This window comes from Myxine glutinosa, chromosome 6 (genome assembly GCF_964187855.1).
Source record: "Myxine glutinosa chromosome 6, kmMyxGlut1.1, whole genome shotgun sequence".
Taxonomy (NCBI): domain Eukaryota; kingdom Metazoa; phylum Chordata; class Myxini; order Myxiniformes; family Myxinidae; genus Myxine; species Myxine glutinosa.
Genome location: NC_136266.1, coordinates 154,988,402 through 155,007,357, shown reverse-complemented (window position 1 = coordinate 155,007,357; position 18,956 = coordinate 154,988,402). Strand labels below are relative to the sequence as shown.

Here is an 18,956-nt window from a genome sequence, read left to right as displayed (position 1 = left end):
GGTTCTTAAGAGACTTCTTTCAGCATCTTGCGGTCTGCTTTCGGGCCGAACTTGCTGGGGCGGCCTGGCCTGAACAAGTTGGCAGCTGTTGGAATCTTCTCCACTTGTAGATGATCTTCCGGACAGTCGAATGATTGATTTCAAATTGTTTGGAGATCTTTTTAAATCCCTTCCCAGACTCGTAAGCATCTATAACCTTCTTTCTGAAGGCCTCAGAGAGCTCTTTTGATCTAGGCATGGTGACGCCGCACACTTCAACAACAAAGAGCAAACCAAACGAAATGTCTGAGCTTTAAATAAGACAGGTTCCTCCAAGATCCTCTCTGACGATGTTCTAAGCATTTGCACCTGAGCTGGTGCACCTGATTCTAATTTTAGGTATTTGAAGTAGTGATAAATGTCGGGGTGTACTTACTTTTTCGACATGCGAAATTTGCATTTATGTTTATTTAAATTATACAATGGACTCCAAAATCTAAATGTTTCATGATATTTGTTATATTATATCACCTTTATCAATATTGTTGAAATGACGATCAAATAGCTGTATGTTGAAAAAGTCTAAACTTTACATGGGGTGTACTTACTTTTTCACGTGACTGTACATGTGGGGGTGCGGTGCTGGTGGGAGAGACATTGGGCTGGGCCAAGTCTTGTGGGCTCTGCATTACCAACTTGCTTGGGTGCTCTGAGTTCTGCCTGCAGCTTCCTCACCTCCTCTTCGTGTTCTCTTGCCGCATGCCAACTGCCCAATCAGCTTCAGCGTTTCTTGCTCACTCCTCTCCACCCGCCCTCCCTCCCTCACCGCACAGCTTTTATAAACTCTGGCAACCGTGCCAAGTTGCACACATTAATTGGCTCATATGTCGTTTTCTACTCATCTCGGCTTTGGTCCTTTACCTTCCGCACACTAGCGTCCTTCGGGGGTCCACGGGTTTCACCATGCAGTGAATCACATGTTAAACACATGACAACGTTCATGCAATATGCAAAGGAGTATTTAAATTTATTGTATACATCCTTCCAATGACAACTGCTCCATAGTTATGTGGCAAATTGACAATACGGCACGAATAAAGCTTTCAAGTTTTACACTCTAATCCATTGCAGTCAGTTCAGGGATGATGGATTTGGTATTACGGCCGATAGACCAACTACTGCTATGTTATAAAATATTGAGTGGATCTTTATCCTCTGCAGATACAACAACTTTGACTTTCTGTTGAAGTCTCTCCACAAGGATATTACGGAGGTGGGGCAGGAAACCACGCTCGGTGTTACTGTGGTCACAGAGAATGACGCTGGTACCCTCTGCTATTGCATCCAACACCTCGTGGTGTGGCATTTCTCCTGAAAAGCAGGAAGAGACAAGAGAGAGAATCGCTTTGCAATTCATGTCCCCTACCAAGTTTCAGTTAAGTATCAGCAAACACAACCCTTTATTTGGGTGGTGTATAATTCCGCGTTCTGTGCCAAAAATAATAAAAACACCCGATGTACATACATAAAGCAAAAACATGCACACATCTTAAAACAACAACAACAACAGGCATTTTAGGGCCATTTTCCCTGTTAGAGCGGGTGTTAGTCTTGCGGGCCCCATGACAATCTTCTCCATTTTGCCCGATTAACATATCATAATACATCGTGGTTATATACCTGGGATCTTTACAATTGCACTGGGCCATGGTCTAACACCCAGACCTAAGGCCTACAAATCTGTGCTGCTTCATGGAATGGTGGTGCATGATTTTAATTGGGGTGGAGTCAGGGCATCTGTCCAGCCCATGTGTATAAAGCATAGGGGTGGAGTCGTAGCAGTTGAAAATTGACCCATGTATAATATGTGATATTTTCCAAGTTCAAAAAGAATATAACTCCGTGAAATAAAATAATATAATATAACTTTCGGGAAACGTCCCGAAACTCGAACATGTTCTGTAACTTATAATAAAGCCATGTACCAAGTTTCAGTTGGTTATGTTAAAGGGTATGGGTGGGAAGTCTGGAAAACCACGGATGGGACAGACGGACAGACGGACAGACGGAGGGCAAATCTATATTCCCCTCCAGTGAAACCGGTACGGTACTAACAAGAACCACATTTACAATCACATTTTTTACATTACCCCAGACTTAGTATAAACACAAACAGAACGCAATACATTTACAAGGCTGAAGAACAAAAACAACAGCTCCATGATAAAGGTTATTTTTTCGAATTAGTATACATACCTGTGAGATACATGTCTGCCTTAACCCCCTTGAGTACACTGCCACCCGAGCCAGCACACAGGGCCACAGACTGTATCTTTGACTCTGCAAAAAACCCCCACAAAAACAAAACAATTGAAGTAAAAGGTATGCTGTCTACTATTGGTTCACGAGTTATCAAGTGACCACTATATTCGTCATGGGTGTGTGTGTGTGTGTGCGAGTCTGTCTGTCTGTCCACAGCGTAACTACCCGATGATATCATTCAATCTTGATGAAACTTGGGTGGGAGGTTGATATCATGATCTAGTTATGTCCTGCCTCGAGTGGGCGGATTGCGCTCATTGTGGGCGGAGCCACGCCCGAAAAAGATGTCTTTTTAGGGGGTAATCGAGTTCAAGCTACATCTTCTCCGAGGGTTTGGTGGAATCTGACAAGGGTTTCGGTATTTGGTTAGGCCAATGTCATGTGTCTAGCCCCACGGAGCTCGATTTTTCATTTTCGCCCGAAGGTCAAGGTCACAAGGTCACGAAATTTAGAAAAGTCGATTTTTTATGGTTTTATTACATTGTTTGCTTCCTGATAGGGTGAAATGTCGTACATGATCTTATATTATCACATACATCATGAAATACAAGTTTTCCAACAAATTTCAGAATCTACGATCTTTGATCTTTGAAGGTCACAAAGGTCAAATTTTCAAAATTGTCAGAATTGAACCGAATTTTCGGTATTGTGTAGCTAACTAACCTCATAACTGATTATACATTATTTTCTATCTCATTTCAAGGTCAGTAACCTTCGTTTTGACATTTCCAGGCCTGGCCTGTCCGGGCATGTTTCGGTTATAGTCCGTCCTTTGTCATTGAATACCGTTCGCTCGTGAACCATCGTCGTCTCCTGACTTGTTCTTACAATGGGAAAACGAGGATTTATAAGGATGAGTGTCGGTCTGTGTTGGCAGAATCTATATCATTAAAACGCTTATTTCTGAAGTTTGTAATCGGAACTTCTCTCCAGCTATTGCTCCTGTCGCCCTAAGATATGTGTGATACTATGTAGTTATGACTAACCCTTCCATATAAGCATACCTATGTCTCCAAATGTCCATAAGTGTGGAATAAAAGCTGAAAATCAGTGAAAAGTTTTGAATAACTCGCGCCATTTTGTTTTACGCACAGTGAGATGCTGCACTTGATACCGAGGAGAAAAAGAAGACGTCCCGATGTGTGCCGGACGTGCAGCGACTCGAGAGGCATGCTACGCCTTTTAATACAAATGCGATCAGAAATGTAAAGGGGATACTTACCAGTAACCACACTATAAGAGACAATACTGCAGTTGAATACAAAGCGATATTCAGGAGATCCGCCAGAATGAATGTTGGTGCCAACTGACACAATTATTTTGAAAAGAAGCGGCAGGCGGCAGGCACCTAAAATGCTGCACCAAGTTAAATATGTGGATTTATGGTAATACTCACTTCTTAACAAGTTAGTTTGTATGAACATAAACACTATTTATGCCCGTGATTTTCACGGGTTACCGCTAGTAATAAAGAAAAGTAACGAGGTTCTAAAGGCAACGGATGTCCTTGTCGTGCCAGTAATATTGACGTAGATGTTGCTCGAGATAGACAGCATCTTAATCACAGTTGGAGAACTATGTTGCCATTTTCAATATGCACGCACGCACACACATACATCTCCTTTTAGCAATAGATGCAAAAATCTGACATAATTCTTATTGTGGGCCTGAAACCAAATACTATTTATAACAGCCCTCACAGCTCTCACCTCTCGCCCTCCCATCATTATTATTAGTAACTGCCATCATTTTAAACTAACCCTGTACATTCATAAGCCCCAGATATGCCCTTCCCATTGGTGTTCAGAGGCACCCGATATGCCCTTTGTGTATTCTCACGCCACAAAGATGTATTTTGCCAAAGGGTTTGTTACCATTACTTGGTAAAGGCACACAGCGTTGACTTTCCAATTGCAGACATCCATTAAATACATCGCCAAGCCTGCAATGTTCACAGGAGGGGCTCCCACAAGATCCAAAATCCATTAAATGGTAGTAACTGTCGTTTCCTGCACATTCTGGGCCCAATCCATTCTGGACCTGGGCCATTTTGAACCCGATCGAGCGGTTTTAATTCGTGTAATGCCAGGCCAATGGTGAAAGGACAATGACAGCCAGATTGGAAACAAACCACAGCATTTATTCACAAATGTACAGTATTCATAGAAAAGGGACACAGCGAAGAATCTTAACGGCCTTACCTACGTTCCCAGACAAGGGCCCTCAGATTCGTTCGGGGAAGGGAAGGAAGAGGGGAATGCGCCCAAAGCGCGGCCGGTTTGGCGGATACCCCCAAGGATCGCTCCAACCCCAGGACACTACATTCGGGGATGTTCGCGGCAGGGGCGTTGATCACCTCTAAGGGCCGAGCGATCCATGCGGGTGGTTGGTCGCCTGTATGGGTTGTCCATCCGGCATTGACGATCCGCGGGGGGAGGGATTGATGGGCCCAAGTGCCGGGCCCCATCCCTGTGCGGGGCCCTTCGGTCCCACGCACCATGACCCAACCGGCCACGGTCAGAGCACCTCACCCGGTAAGGTGCGTGGCTCCGAAAATCCAAATTACCCCTCGAACCCCGCCGACCGCCCTTGCTGCGGTACGGCGCCAACCATACCGGAGGCACGAATCGTGCACGCCGGTCCTTGCTAGACCGACGCAGCACCGATTCCCTCCGGTCCCCGCGGCACACAACTCACAGGGGGCTCGCGTACGCTACTCGTCACGCTAAGCACTACCCCGGTCGGTGTCGATGCCTGGGCTGCGTCATCACAACCCGCTACCCACTCCATACTCGCGCACCCAGGCGCACACACGCCTTTCGAACACTCCGTCATCGCACACCCCGGCGCACACTCTTTTTCCACACACTCCGGTGTGCACTCTTTCTCCACACACTCCGGTGTGCACTCTTTGTCCACACACTCCGGTGTGCACTCTCTCTCACACTCCGTACTCGTACTTGCACACCTAGGCGCACACACGCCTTTCACACACTCCGTCATCGCACACCCCGATGCACACTCCTTCTCCACACACTCCGGTGTGCACTCTCGCTCCACACACTCTGGTGTGCACTCTTGCTCCACACACTCCGGTACGCACTCTCGCTCCACACACTCCGTACCAGTCGCACACCTCACAATGGGCCTTTCGCGAACGCCCGGGTCTATCCCGACCCCCAAGCTCGTCGAGCCTCCCCTCGCACCAAACACATTTCCGCCATCATCGCCACTCACCTCGGGGCTTCTCCTCCCACGCTTCTCCTCCAGCACCTGCAAACTTTTTATTTGGTCAGCAAGCATGTCATCACGGTGCGAACACGAACTTTGTACATATTCCACTACTTCCTCCCTTGATTCATTCTCTGTCTCTCCTTCCGTCTTTTCAATTCTAATCCTTCCTTCTTCTCCCTCCTTTATTTCCTGGTGTGCCTCCGAAATCTCCCCTTCTACGCGTTCCTCGCACCGCATCACCTCGTCGCGTACCACTGCTGCCTCCCTGCTCATCTGACGCTCAATGTCCTCCCCCATTTTTTTCGTGTCACACCTTGATTCATTTATCATGGTGTCCATTCGATCAAGCATGGTGTCCATTTTTTCAACCATCTTTTTCCAGTCACATCTTGACTCTGTTATTTCATTACTTGTCTTGACCATGTATGCCCTTATTTGTGCCATAAATAGGCCCATATCCCGTGGCACCGCGGGCTCGGCTTCCGCCGCCACGTGAGGCGCCGCCATTTTCTCCTCCTCCTGCTGCACCCTCATCAACTTCCCCTTCTAACAATTGTTCCTGCTGGTCCTGGGTCATTAATTCGTCCATATTTTCTACTCCCACCTGCACCTGGTCGTCTTGGCCAGCCATTGCACGAGCTCAAAAAAATTTGTTTTTGAACTGAATTTTGTACGCTCGTAAATTTTGAGTACGTGAAGCGCACTCCAGGTCCAAATATCCCACGTTGGTGTCGGGTTCAAATCCCACTCCTGACTACCAATTTTGTTGCGGATCTCGGGCTCGTCGACGTACTAAGGGGGGGTTAAGCTCTGCTCCCCCTCGAACTCCGAGTTCACGAGGCCGCCACCCACACTATACTCGTGGTGGACGGATTGCTAAGCAATTCCAGCCGCTGAGCCCGGAGCTACGTGTGGAAGGGTTAACGGTCACGACCCGAGTACCTTCAACACACGCAGCCGTGAGGACGGGGACTGAACCTCGCACGAGTCACGCCGGTATTTAACGCCCGAGCGGTTGTGCGTCACTTAACTTGTGCCGTTAACACTATCGAACCCGGTCGAGCGGTTTTAATTCGTGTAATGCTAGGTCAATGGTGAAAGGACGATGACGGCCAGGTTGGAAACAAACCACAGGATTGATTCACAAATTTACAGTATTCATAGAAAAGGGACACAGCGAAGAATCTTAACGGCCTTACCTACATCCCCAGACAAGGGCCCTCAGATTTGTTTGGGGAAGAGAAGAAAGAGGGGAATGCGCCCAAAGCGCGGCCGCTCGTGCAGTTTGCCTGGACAGGCTCGTTTGGCGGATACCCCCAAGGATCGCTCCAACCCCAGGACACTACAGTCGGGGATGTTCGCGGCAGGGGCGTTGATCACGGTCGTGCACGTAGCAGGAATCCGAGGAGCGTATCTCAAGGTCAGCGAGGCAGAGCGCGTATGCAGGGAGTGCAGGCAGAGAGATCGGGGCTACTGCAAGAGAGCGTTCAGAGTGCCGAGCCAGAGAATCCAGAGAGAGCAGGGGTCTGGGCCGGGTTTTATAGCCCCCCCGGAGCCCCACTCGAATGTTACACGGGCCTCCATTGGCCGCCTGGGGTCACGTGTCGTGACAGCCCCTTATTGGTCACCCTCGGCCACTCCCTTCAGCTCCCATTGGCTGCTCGCTGCTCACCGGCCACGCCCTCCAGCTCCTCTCTCAGGCCTGCAAGGCCTGTCCTATGCCCATGACCAGGCACTTTAGGCTTCAATGAGGCCTACCATTACTCTACCTGCCTCAACGCATACTAACACTGGGACGGAGACTATTCTTCACATTTAATAAGAAATAACTAACTAAGCGAGGCTACATGTTGTGGTGTAACTAACTATGGGGGGTTGCCTTTATTTACAAAACCGCAACAATATAAAGAGAGAGGAGCAGATTTCCCATCCTTGAATAGGTCTTTCAGATGGTGCTCACCCTCTACGTGCTGGGTTCCTAAAGCCAGGCGCACTAGGGGTAGACCCAGATGTTCCTTTACCCTCTGCACAGCATCCTTGATGGACATTGGTTCCTTGAACTGGCAGAGTCTTCCGATGCCCGTGTTAGGCAGTGATACCTGCAATGTAAATACATCAAAATGATCACATCCCAATAAAGACATTCATCAAAGGGCTAATGTTTACGGTACATAATCACACAAGTTAAATGTGCTTAGTTTAAATAATTACAGAGTTTCCTGGAAAAGGAAAGGCATTGCTGTGACTATCTAGAGTCTAGAGTCGAGAGGGGAGGTGGTTGCACCAGCTGCGCAGAGATTTTCTTTTTTGTAAACAGAGTCGAGGTTCGTGGAACAGTTACAACACTGAATGGATCAGGACATAACAGAACAAAAGGAGCAGTAGTGAGATGGGGAAACAACAACAGCAACGTTGAAGGGCAAAATAGAGGGAGACTTGTACAAATAATGGGTGTGGGGAGGGATGAGTGGTAGTGGGGGACACACGGCATCAACAAGGTGGATACAGAAGCAAACTCTCAGGAAGGAAAAACTGGAAACTTGGAATGAGGTGGGCATTAACGGGGGGGGGGGGGGGGGTAGAAAAGATCATGGTTTTTTATTGGGGACATTGGGGATGAGGTGGTGGTGAACAGCTGTCTTAAAGACCTGTAGAGAAGAATGAGGTTGAAGAGGATGTGGAAGTTGATTGATTCCACGGGCGGGAGAAAAGTGGAATGAATGAGTGGAGGTGAGCAGTGATCCTGGATTTAGGTAGTTTTAGGGGAAACATGGAGAGAGAGCAGAGGGTGCAAGACCAGAAAGGAGGTGGTGGAAGACAGAGACCACTGACCTGTCTGTGATTGCGAAGTGAAAGTGATAAGCTCATCGACTAGACTTAATCGCGGGAGATTCCAATAATCTTGAAGGCATTAATTTTTATGGCGTCAAGCTGTGACAGATGTGAGGCAGTGGAGCTAGGCCAGAGGGGACAGTAGTACTCCAAGCTGTGGATGAAGGCCTTGTAGGTGGATAAGAGTTCAGGTGTGCCAAGAAAGGACTTTGTACGATGGAGGATGCCCACTCAGCGGCTGGGTATAGCAGACAATTTTGTAATATGGTTTGCCCAAGAAAGATCATGGCTGATAATGAGACCCATGAGTTCCAATGGCTGAACCTCCTTAAAAGGATTGTTAAGAAAGTAGATAGGAGCATTTGCTGTCTAGACGGTCCTTTCGGAGAGAGATAGTGAGAGTGAGATTTGTCAGGATTGAAAGACATATTCCAAGTGTTTGACTGGCTTGTGATGTTTTCAACGTCAGGAGAGGGAAGAGGCTGCAGCCTGCCGGTCTGAAGGATGAGGGTTATCACGGCAGAGGGTGGCGTCATCAGCAAATAAATTAAGAGGCTTTTCCAGAGAGTCAGAGAGATAATTGATGAAGATCAGGAATAGGAATGGGCCCAGAACGCTGCCTCAGGGCACTCCAGCCTTGACAGGAAGAGGAGATGAAAGGATTCCGTTGAGTGCTACACTTTGGCTACAAGAGTAGAGGAAGTCAGCAAGCCATGTGTGGAGTTGGCTTTGGATTCCATAGGCAGACAGTTTGGAGAGCAAGGTGGGATGCCAGACTGTATCGAAAACTCGAGATATGTCCAGAGAGACAGGTCTGATGTCATGTCTGACATTGAGGGCCTCCATCCATTGTTGGGTGAGTAGAAGCAGCAGGTCCAGCCACGGTTGAGTGACCTCGTCTGAAACCAAGTTGGTGATCTGATGAGATGAGGTTGTTGGAGAAAAGGAAGGATTTCATATCAAGTGCATTGAGGGATTTCATGACCTTGCTGTTGATTGGAAGTAAGCTGATATGTTTGTAGTTGAGGTGATCAGTTTTTTCTCCTTTTTATGTAATGCAGTGATGTTGTTGGATTTCCAAGCAGATTGAAGATGACCGAGGACAAAATATCAGGTGAAAATGGCTGAGGATGTATAAGAGCAGGAGAGTAGGTTTTTAGGACACATGAGCTGATGCTGTCCAGTCCAGTATCAGTCAGAGTCGAGAGTTGAAAGTACCTTCTCCATATTCTCAGGTGCAAAAGACAAGGGTCCAGGAGCAGTTGGGTATGACAGAGAAGAATAGGTACCGAGAGTGAGGGGTTGGGGACACAATATTTTGAAGCAAATATAGAATTGAGGCATTCGGCCTTCTCACGAGCGGAATCGGCTGTGGTGCCATTTGAAGAGGGTACACCTTCGGTGGCGAAGGTAACAACTATCCTCTCTCCAAAAGGCTTTTCGCTCATTTTGAAAAAAAAACAAAAACGAAGACGACGGTTTAAAATGATGCGACAATGAACTTAAATGAGACTTTCACTTCCGTACTGTATCCTACCGTGGGCACAGCGTTGATTTCTGTTCGTGCACGGGCTCCATACTTGGACAAGCACTGCAACACCTGCAGCAGGACCTGCTCTGTGCAGTTCATTGACATTATGACATCAGTAGCGTTGTCAGCACCATCTCTCCTGCCAGAGCAAAGACAGGAAGTAATTTTACTGAAAGCAAAGGAAGAAGGTTAATTATTGTGCATGCAGCAACTGGCTGATGGTTGAATCGTTAACGAGTTCTGGCTTTACTAATGATGCAAGTGCCCCTGTAGATTTAGCATTTGGGCAGGTGTTGGTATACAATAACTCTTTTTGAATGGTCCTATGGGATTTGGTTAGTCCAGGAATTTCACCACTTGGCTTGAAGGTGCAAGAGCAGTATCATTTTTGGCCCTGTCCAACGGGGTGGGGTCAAAAGGTCAAATACCAAAAAATGCAATTGCAAGTACATACTGAAACGTTTTTTAATGAAACTTTGTATGTACTGTATATGCAATCAACATTGGGGGACGCATGCTATATGTAACAATTTTTCGATTTGATCCCCAGGTCATGGCTCAGGGGGTGGGGACTTCAACTGTTGAAGTTGAAGGACATGGAAGTTGAAGGGTCAGAGGGGTCAAAATGTGAAAAAACTTTTACATAAAATTTGATATTGGTTCGTCTGTAAAACGTTCCATCGGATAGAGCGGCGTTATTTTTTGTTACCTCCGCTCGACAATGGTGGACGGAGGTTATCTGTCTGTGTGCAGGATGTCTCAAAAAGTTATGGACAGACTCGGACAAAACTTGGTGGACACGTTGGGTATGTGACAATGACGAATTGATTCGATTTTGGTGAGGATCCGAATCTGGATCAAGATACAATAATTATTTAATTTTAAAACGGACTCATTCACCATTGAGAGATAGGGCCAAAAACGATATATAGCATAATATTCCCAAAAATTGTTGGGCCCGATATGCTCGACTGGATCAGGTATTACCTGGCGGAGGTATGTGCTCCACCGAGTGCCCTTCTCGTTTTAAAAAATTGATTTGATTAAGAATTGCAATTTCATATTGTGACGTTGATCTCGCACGTTTCATAAATGTGGTACAGCTAATTTTGAGGCAATTGGCCCAGGGACATGGAATTGTATAATAATCAAAGAAAAGGCTTCATACAGACATAACTCTCATATTTATAGATATATAGATAGATACCTCATTTGTATGACTTTGGGAGTGTTGCCTGTAATACTCTGCAAATTCACAGAGGCGTTTATAGCATCCTCGCCATGCAATGTTGTTGACAAGTGGTAATGGCCACAACTCGTATGGGGTGATGGTGAACACTGCTGCAGAACAGACACCGTGCTCTCTCCTAGAAAGATGACAATACAAACGTTTGCTTGACCAATGACCATGTGACATAATGTCGTATTATACAAGATGTATCCTGAGGATTTTTTTTAAAACCTCATTCAGATAGAAAAACAAGAATGACCCCACTGTGGTCACAACATGCGACACAAAATATATATTTTTCACCTCCTCTGTCCACTCATCTTCCTCATCCTTGCTGTTGAAGGTATTGCACAATTCATCACCGAGGGCCTTCACGGTTTAGTTCAATATCAATTACGAATTTGACGGACAACTGGGGCTGGTTTCAGGCAACTAGTGCATCCATTCCGAACAGGAGCTACAGGAAGGGTTGTGTTATGGTCCTCTCTGGGTTGTATACAGTAGATTACAGTAGATCTAGGCTTGGGCCTCAAGAACGTCAAAGATTTATTCAGTCACCAAGTTTCCGCCCTCCCGCTCTCTCTGTGGTAACAAACCTTTTGTTTATAAAAACCTGTGCGTGGTCGGTCATTTAAGGTACAGGACTTTGCTATTAAGCGTGACTGAATTGGCTTTAAAAATCCGTTAACGGGCCGATTGGGAAACGTTCATTTAACTTGCATATGGACCTGTTCAAAAATTGCGTAACGCTATTTTTTTAAGGAGGCACGTACGGGCTTGATTAAACCTCACTAATAATTTAACACTTCACCCAAACAAAGCCAATGGTAATATGACGCAACAAAGCCGGACAGTGTATGATCAGCAAAGGCCTATACATGCCTAATGCGTTAGGCCCACCAGGACAAAGATGGTGGCCATATTTTGTCTCGGCACTATGGTGGGTGGAATCAAGCGACAGATGTGGGTGTGGTCCAGCAGCAATTTGACCAATGGGTGCACATAAAAAATAAAAAAAAAAGAGCCCCCAACAGCAACAACAACAGCAACGTGAAGCTCTTGTGTACCTGTGACAGGTTGCAGGGAAAAAGTGTTCACATCTTGTTTTAGTCGATTTTGTCTTCAAAACCCACATTTCATCAGGATTTTATTAAAATTTATATATTGTAAAAAAACAACACTCGTTGGAATTTTAATTGCAAATACAGTAAGTTAACCTTTAGGCAATAAACTCACCAAAAGCTTGTGCCAGCCAGTCAGTAAGTCCTCCAGCCATGGCGTCGTAGCTTGTGTGTGGAGAGTAAATGGCCAAGCGGTTCTCGAGTGACCGCACAATCAGGCGTTCCTTCCACGTGCGCCCAGAAAGCGTCTTCAGAGGGTGAAAGATGGGTGGATGGTAGGCCAGCACCATCTGAGCCTGCACACGTAACGCTTCTTCAAGAACGCTTTCAGTTAGGTCAATGGTGAGGAGCATCGTCTGAACCAAGTGTTCCTCACTTGGTTTGACCAGCAGACCTACGTTGTCCCATTCAGCTGCCAAATGTGTGGGAGCGAAGGCTTCCAGTGCCGACACAACATCCTGCAACTCCATGCCTGCGGAGACTGGACCTCCGGTAAACAATCCTCGAGCACTCACAATTACCGGTATTTCTCGAAAAGAAGGCTGTATCACACTATTTGAGTTGCAGTGGTGTAAATATGTGCGTTTCAGCAGTGCCAACAATGGTATCTGTGAAGCACGAGGTGGATTTCTGTAGGACGACAGCGATTTCCATAAGTTTCCTCTTCTGCAAATGCTCCGACAAAAAGGCATCAGAAAGACCTGCCAGACACATTTCATAACGAAAAGCACGACTTTCACTTATACAGACCTCCAAATTATCAGAGAAGAAAGAAAAAGGGTCGGAAGGACATTGGAATAAAAAGAGGGATGTATGGGGTATTTAATAGGGTTTCCATAAAGTTTTCGAGTTGAGGGCCTTGTTCTGTCCCAGAAGATAACTGCATATTTTGGCCCGAATCGTTCAAATTGTGATACAGGCACCAAATTTTCAAAAAATGATCTATAGGGGTCACTTTCTTGATATAAAACGCGAGCCATTCCAAAAAGAATCAAGATGGCCACCATGACGACAAAATGTATATTAGTTGTCACTCAAGGCCTGGTTTCTCAATTTTTTTTATTTTTTGTTTTGAAATGTGCTGAACTTTAAGGATGTTCAAAGCTAAGATATTATATATGATAATTAAGATGGCTGGCTTCAGATCTTAGGCCTTAGGGTCCTGAGTTTGAGCCCCCTCTCAGTCTCAGCTGCCGGATTAAAACCAGGTGGGTTGACTCATCCTGTCATCCTTCCGAGGTCGAGAAAATGAGTCCCAGCTGGCTGGTAACGGGGGCACTGCATCAGCAACACAGCCACGCCCCCAGAAAATGATGCAACCAACATTGCTACACACGAACCACTACTTGCACATTGATCAGCATTTTGTAGTCGGATCCTTTTCCTTCAGAAAACGAGTCTGGATTATAATTACCCCACACACACTCGAATTTAACTAAGGTCATTCTCTATTTTAGGAATCAGTCTCTATTATTTGCAAAACTTGTCGAAAACCTTGACTTACGAAACGCTCATTCGGTACAGACCTCAGAATGAGAAAGGAAATCGACCGGAAGTTCCCGTTGAAACTGAAGCGGAAGCACTTCTACTGTGTGATTCTTCTTCTTATTTTTTGAGGGAAGATGTGGGGTGGGTTTGAATCACTGATCTAAATATAACTGGATCACTGGTTTGCTGAAAAAATTGAAGTCACCGGCCGCCATCTTGGTACTCACCACACCATGAAAAATCCCCATAAAAATAAAAACTCCGTTTATTTAAGAAATGAAGCAGCACGTAGGAATCATCTTTAATCTTTAGTACAACTTAGCCGGGGTTTGAACCATTGACCGTCCAGGCGAAGAGCAGAAGCTCAAGCCATGACGTCACCGAGTCTGGCTGACAGTCTTATCCACCAATATTGGAGGTATCTGTCCTAATATTACGGACATTTTCATTCAGGCGATTTTTGCAGCCAAATATTACTAATATCTCCATTTATGGCACTTGCAACTGCGGACATTGTATTCCTAACGGAAACGATTTACTTGGGGTGTATATTGCCATTTGCAAGCCCGATTGGTCAACTTTACCGCACGATTTTCCGAGAGGGTGTTTTAATTTAAGTAAATCCGAAGTGAAATGCAAAAAACACATTTGGAGCATTAAACTTTGTTATTAAGAGTTTAAAAAAGCAACAATTGGCAGTCAAGCGTATTGGTGGTGACTCTACAGTCTGCATTGTTCTCTGGGATTGAGGATCAAAACACAACAACAACAACAACAACCAGCCAATTGACGTTCTCGTTAATCGGTGTTGGTAAGTAATGTTTTAAAAACACTTATTGTGTATTTTGCTTCATATATAATGTGAGAGTTTCCAGCTTTGGCAGCTCCTCCATGCAAGTGCTTTATTTATTTGATTAAATCGCTAAACTGGTTACTTCGGTTATTTTATTTACGAGGGTCATTCAAAGTGCTCGAGGAGCGGGATATTAATATTATTATGAGTTGGAACCCGAGAGTCGCGGTATTTTGAGGTTCATGAACTTCCTTTGCGCTTGTTATTATCCGCCGTTATATTCGTTAACCTGCCTGTTGTGTGTTCCACCAACAAAACGAGGAACAACAGACGAGGTGGAGACAAGTACAAGTGTGTCCACGGGCACGGTATCCGCCTTGTTTACTACACGGAAGGTCCAACAGATGGCGCTGTGGCATATAACATTCTTGGGTATAATGCCAGGGGCATAGAAAAGGCCCCTTTATATAAGGGTATGTGGCAAAGTATAGAAAAGAAGGGACTTTAGAATAGAATAACTTGTATATAATAACAAATAAATAGAATAACAAAGCAAAGAATAACTTGTAGAAAATGCCAAACAATACAAAATAAGGGGCATTCAAAAAAATCTTGTGTGCATGCTGGACTACCCATGTGTTCTGAGGAGGAACCAAGTAATGCTCGAGAAAAGTTCATATAAAGGTGTGCCAATTTGATTCATACGCCTGCATGAAGAAGTAAATGTATCTTATTTGCCAGATGTAGGGCGCCCCATTATATGAACGTTTCTAGAGCATTACTTGGTTCCTCCTGAGAACACAAGGGTCGTCCCGCATGCACAGCAAGATTTTTTTTGAATGCCCCTTATTTTGTATTGTTTGGCGTTTGTTACAAGCTATGGGATGTCCCTTCTTTCCTATACTTTGCCACATGGCACATACCCTTATATAAAGAGGCCTTTTCTATGCCCCTGGCATTTTACCCAAGAATGCATTTGCTCATTGTACAAGATGTTTATTTGTTCATTATTCAGGACGATATAAAAGACTCGAAAAAGTAAGGAAGGGGGGAATATTCAACCCAGACAGGATTTGAACCCACAATCCCCAGCTTGGGGAGTCTGATGCTTTATCCGTTAGGCCATTGGGCCAGCATGTTAGATTTGTGTAATAATAGATAGGTTTTCGTTACCCTGATAACTTAGAACGGCTGAAGGGATCTAAATCGAACTTGGTACAAGTTTGTATAATGATGCAAGTTATAAAGTGTATATGTATATGTTTATGTATATATACATATATATATTTATTTATATATTTTTAAAATATATATTTATTTATTTATGTATATATATTAATATATATTTAATTTTAAAGCAAAAATTATAGCACTTTGGTGGAATTTGTTTCGAAAGCCATTAACTAGACCTATTGACCGATGTATATTCCAAGTTTCAGCTGGTTTCAGTGTATAGTCCTTGAGATATGAGCGCCAACACATTTTGGGCGGATGGACGGAAGGACGGATGGACAGACACCAACGTGATTTGGAGTGTTTTCTAAATAAAACTCAAGAATGTGGAAACAGACGTTGCTGAAATTCGAAACATATTACCTCAACATATAAAGCATTTACTTCTGAAATTTGCAACCGATTTCATCCAGTGGAAGTCGAGAAATGTATTTTCAGTCCCCATGTTAAAGCTGCATGCAGAGAAACGATCCCTTATAAAAAGGGAGGGGCGCTTTGCGCCTCCCTTGGATAATATGTCAAAGACTTGGTACAGCCTGGACTACCTCCATCCTGCCAGGGCCGGTGCAAGGGTGTTAGTCTGTCCGTGATAGGTTTTCGTTACCCTGATAGCTTAAGAACGGCTGAAGGGATCTAAATCGAACTTGGTACAAGTTTGTATAATGATGCAAAGATGAACCGAGTACATAATGGGGTCAATAGGTCAAAGGTCACAGGTCCCATTCGGTAAAAATTCTGATACCCAGCTAACTTATGAACCAGTGATGGGATCGTCATACAAAATACAAAAATACACAAATTTGGTGTCTGTCTGACGATTTTTGACTGCAATGCATTCGGTCGTTACTTATCCAATCTCAACCAAACTTAACAGGAGGACTAAGGGTTACATAATGAAGGTTGTAGCGCATTCATTTGTCCCCCTCCCCAACGAGGTTTTCCTCACCAATAGGATGGGGATGCGTGCTGAGGTTATATCCATGTTAAGTTAGCTTTGTCATAGCGTTTTTCCAAGGATGCCTCTAATAACAAAACTAATGACGAGAACAGCACTGAGTAGAGAGCATACCTCTGCCAGGTGAACAGTTTACGTTTTGTATCTTAGATTAGACCACAAAATCACAATACAGAATCGCATGTAATCAAAATCATCCATCCACAACTTTTTGAGATATCATGGTTTGTATCGTTTTTAGCCCTATCTCCCAATAGTGAAGAAGAATCACTTAAAAATTAAATAATTCTCATATCCGAATCCATATTCAGATCTTCCCCAAAATTGAATCGATTCTTCCTTGTCAAACACCCAACCGGTCCACCAAGTTCCGTCCAAATCCGTACACCCCTTTTTTGAGATATCCTGCTATGTATCGTTTTTGGCCCCATCTCCCAATGGTGAAGAATCACTTTTTTAAAATTACCAGCCGGATCCGAATCTTCACCAAAATTGAATCAATTCTTCCTCGTCACATACTCTGCCTCTCCGCCAACTTTCGTCCAAATCCGTCCACAACTTTTTGAGATATTTTGTTCACAGACAGACAGACAAACAGACAGTTGAAAAAATCACTCGTAGAGCGACACTTGGCAAAACAGAACTAAGTAGAATGTCACTCAGTAGAGCATCCTTTTGACCTCAAAAATATTTGGTCGTTGAATTCAGTTAGCCGATATGAAAATCCTATTGAAATTTCAAGTCAATCGGATGAAAATTGAGGATTTTAGAAAGGTGAAAAAAGTGGTTGACCTTGGGCCTATGTTGAGCTTTTTGCCTACGCTGATCTCAAAAAAGATTAGTGGTTCAATTGAGTTAGCCGATGTGTAAATCCTATTCAAATTTCAAGTCAATCTGATTAAAATTGAGGATTTTAGAAAAATTGAAATTGTTGTTGACATTTTGGCCTATGTTGACCTTTTGGCCTATGCTGATCTCAAAAATAGTTGGTGGTTGAATTCAGTTTGCCGATATGTAAATCCTCTTCAAATTTCAAGTCAATCAGATGAAAATTGAGGATTTTAGAAATTCGAAAAAAGTGGTTGACCTTAGGCCTAAGTTGACCTTTTGGCCGACGCTGATCTCAAAAATAGTTGGTGGTTGAATTCAGTTTGCTGACATGTAAATTCGATTCAAATTTCAAGTCAATTGGATTAAAATTGAAAATTTTAGTCAATCGGATTTTAGAAATTCGAAAAAGTGGTTGACCTTTGGCCTATGTTGACCTTTTGACCTAAAATACATATTGGATTTTGTCGGACCACGAACTCCACCATTTGGTGAAGTTTCGTGAAGATCGGTTTAAAATTGTGACCTGTAGGCACGTATAAGTGAGCGGACAGACAAACACAAACAAACACACACACTGGAGTGATCAACATACTTGCAAAAAAAACTTCTTTTTTTTTGCCAAGTAACAAACAGACAGAGGTGAAAACATAACTCCATCCACCTTCGGTGGTGGAGATAAAATAACAACATTTATGATAATAGCATGATATTAATGGTATTATGAAACAATATCCCCATTCCCCAAGGGGTTTTGTGACTTGTAATGTTGCCCCCTCCCCCCACCCCCGACACCCTCAAGGAAGTAAATTTTATTATCAGGAATTTAGAATGGCAGGGCACAGTCTGATCGTTTCAATGAGCTGATCTAACATAAGTAATAGTGATAATAATTGGCAATAATAATAATGATGATGATAATATGATCCCCTGCCGCTCTTGCAGTGAGCGGGTGTACTAGTTTTGACCAAATTAGGTATAAATATCTATTATGATGCAAAGATGAACTGATTCGTCAAAGGTCATGTCACGTAAAAATGTGATACTTCAGAACAGCTGAAGGGATTTAAATCAAACTTGGTACAAGTATGTATAATAATGTGGGCGGAGGCATATTGGCCGTCGAAGAGTGCCGTTCTAGTTCTTCAAAACCTGTGAATGTATGATCATTGAAAGTTAACCGTTTACCAAGCAATTAACAATTTCAGGCTACTTGCAATCTCACGAAAGCGGGATCATTTTGTGGCCAGAAACGGTCTATTCAGCAGGGAAGGGGATTTCATTTTTTGTTATGGTAAGGGGGGTGAATTCAACCAGTGTTTCTCAGCCGGATTTACCACACGACCGACACATCCTGGTGTTTGGTCACTGCGACCCTCAGTTATCCCCTACAAGGGTTTAACAAAAAG

The 18,956-nt window shown here is 44.2% G+C and overlaps 2 protein-coding genes across 5 annotated transcripts in view; one reads left to right on the top strand and one right to left on the bottom strand.

Annotated features, from left to right (window-relative positions):
• Nucleotides 1-980: 980 nt before the first annotated feature.
• Nucleotides 981-13,963, bottom strand: NIF3L1 (NGG1 interacting factor 3 like 1). 4 transcript variants are annotated; one of them, XM_078780800.1, is made up of 7 exons: nucleotides 13,777-13,963; nucleotides 12,366-12,951; nucleotides 11,106-11,265; nucleotides 9,905-10,037; nucleotides 7,496-7,634; nucleotides 2,236-2,319; nucleotides 981-1,350 (listed from the first exon to the last, which is right to left on the bottom strand). In XM_078780800.1, exons 2-7 carry the CDS (start codon nucleotides 12,940-12,942, stop codon nucleotides 1,166-1,168), a joined length of 1,278 nt encoding a protein of 425 aa, XP_078636926.1. In that variant the 5' UTR covers nucleotides 12,943-12,951; nucleotides 13,777-13,963; the 3' UTR covers nucleotides 981-1,165. The 4 variants fall into 4 exon arrangements, with proteins under 4 accessions (XP_078636926.1, XP_067974880.2, XP_078636927.1 ...); XM_068118779.2 differs by having other exon boundaries at nucleotides 12,366-12,880; nucleotides 13,755-13,844; XM_078780801.1 differs by having other exon boundaries at nucleotides 12,366-12,880; nucleotides 13,777-13,844.
• Nucleotides 13,964-14,435: 472 nt separating this feature from the next.
• Nucleotides 14,436-18,956, top strand: part of SIRT4 (sirtuin 4) — a 28,770-nt gene continuing 24,249 nt past the window's right edge. Inside the window, exon 1 of the mRNA XM_068118776.2 lies at nucleotides 14,436-14,549. The gene's annotated coding sequence lies outside the window, so the exon portion shown is untranslated. The remainder of the gene's footprint in view (nucleotides 14,550-18,956) is intronic.

Excerpts from the sequence above, each read along its gene's own strand:
- NIF3L1 (XM_078780800.1), bottom strand. The coding sequence starts at position 12,942 with ATGCCTTTTTGTCGGAGCATTTGCAGAAGAGGAAACTTATGGAAATCG. Across the intron at positions 7,635-9,904 it reads AAATCAACGCTGTGCCCACG|GTATCACTGCCTAACACGGG; the intron begins GTAGGATACAGT and ends TTTACATTGCAG. Across the intron at positions 1,351-2,235 it reads GGCAGACATGTATCTCACAG|GAGAAATGCCACACCACGAG; the intron begins GTATGTATACTA and ends CCTGCTTTTCAG.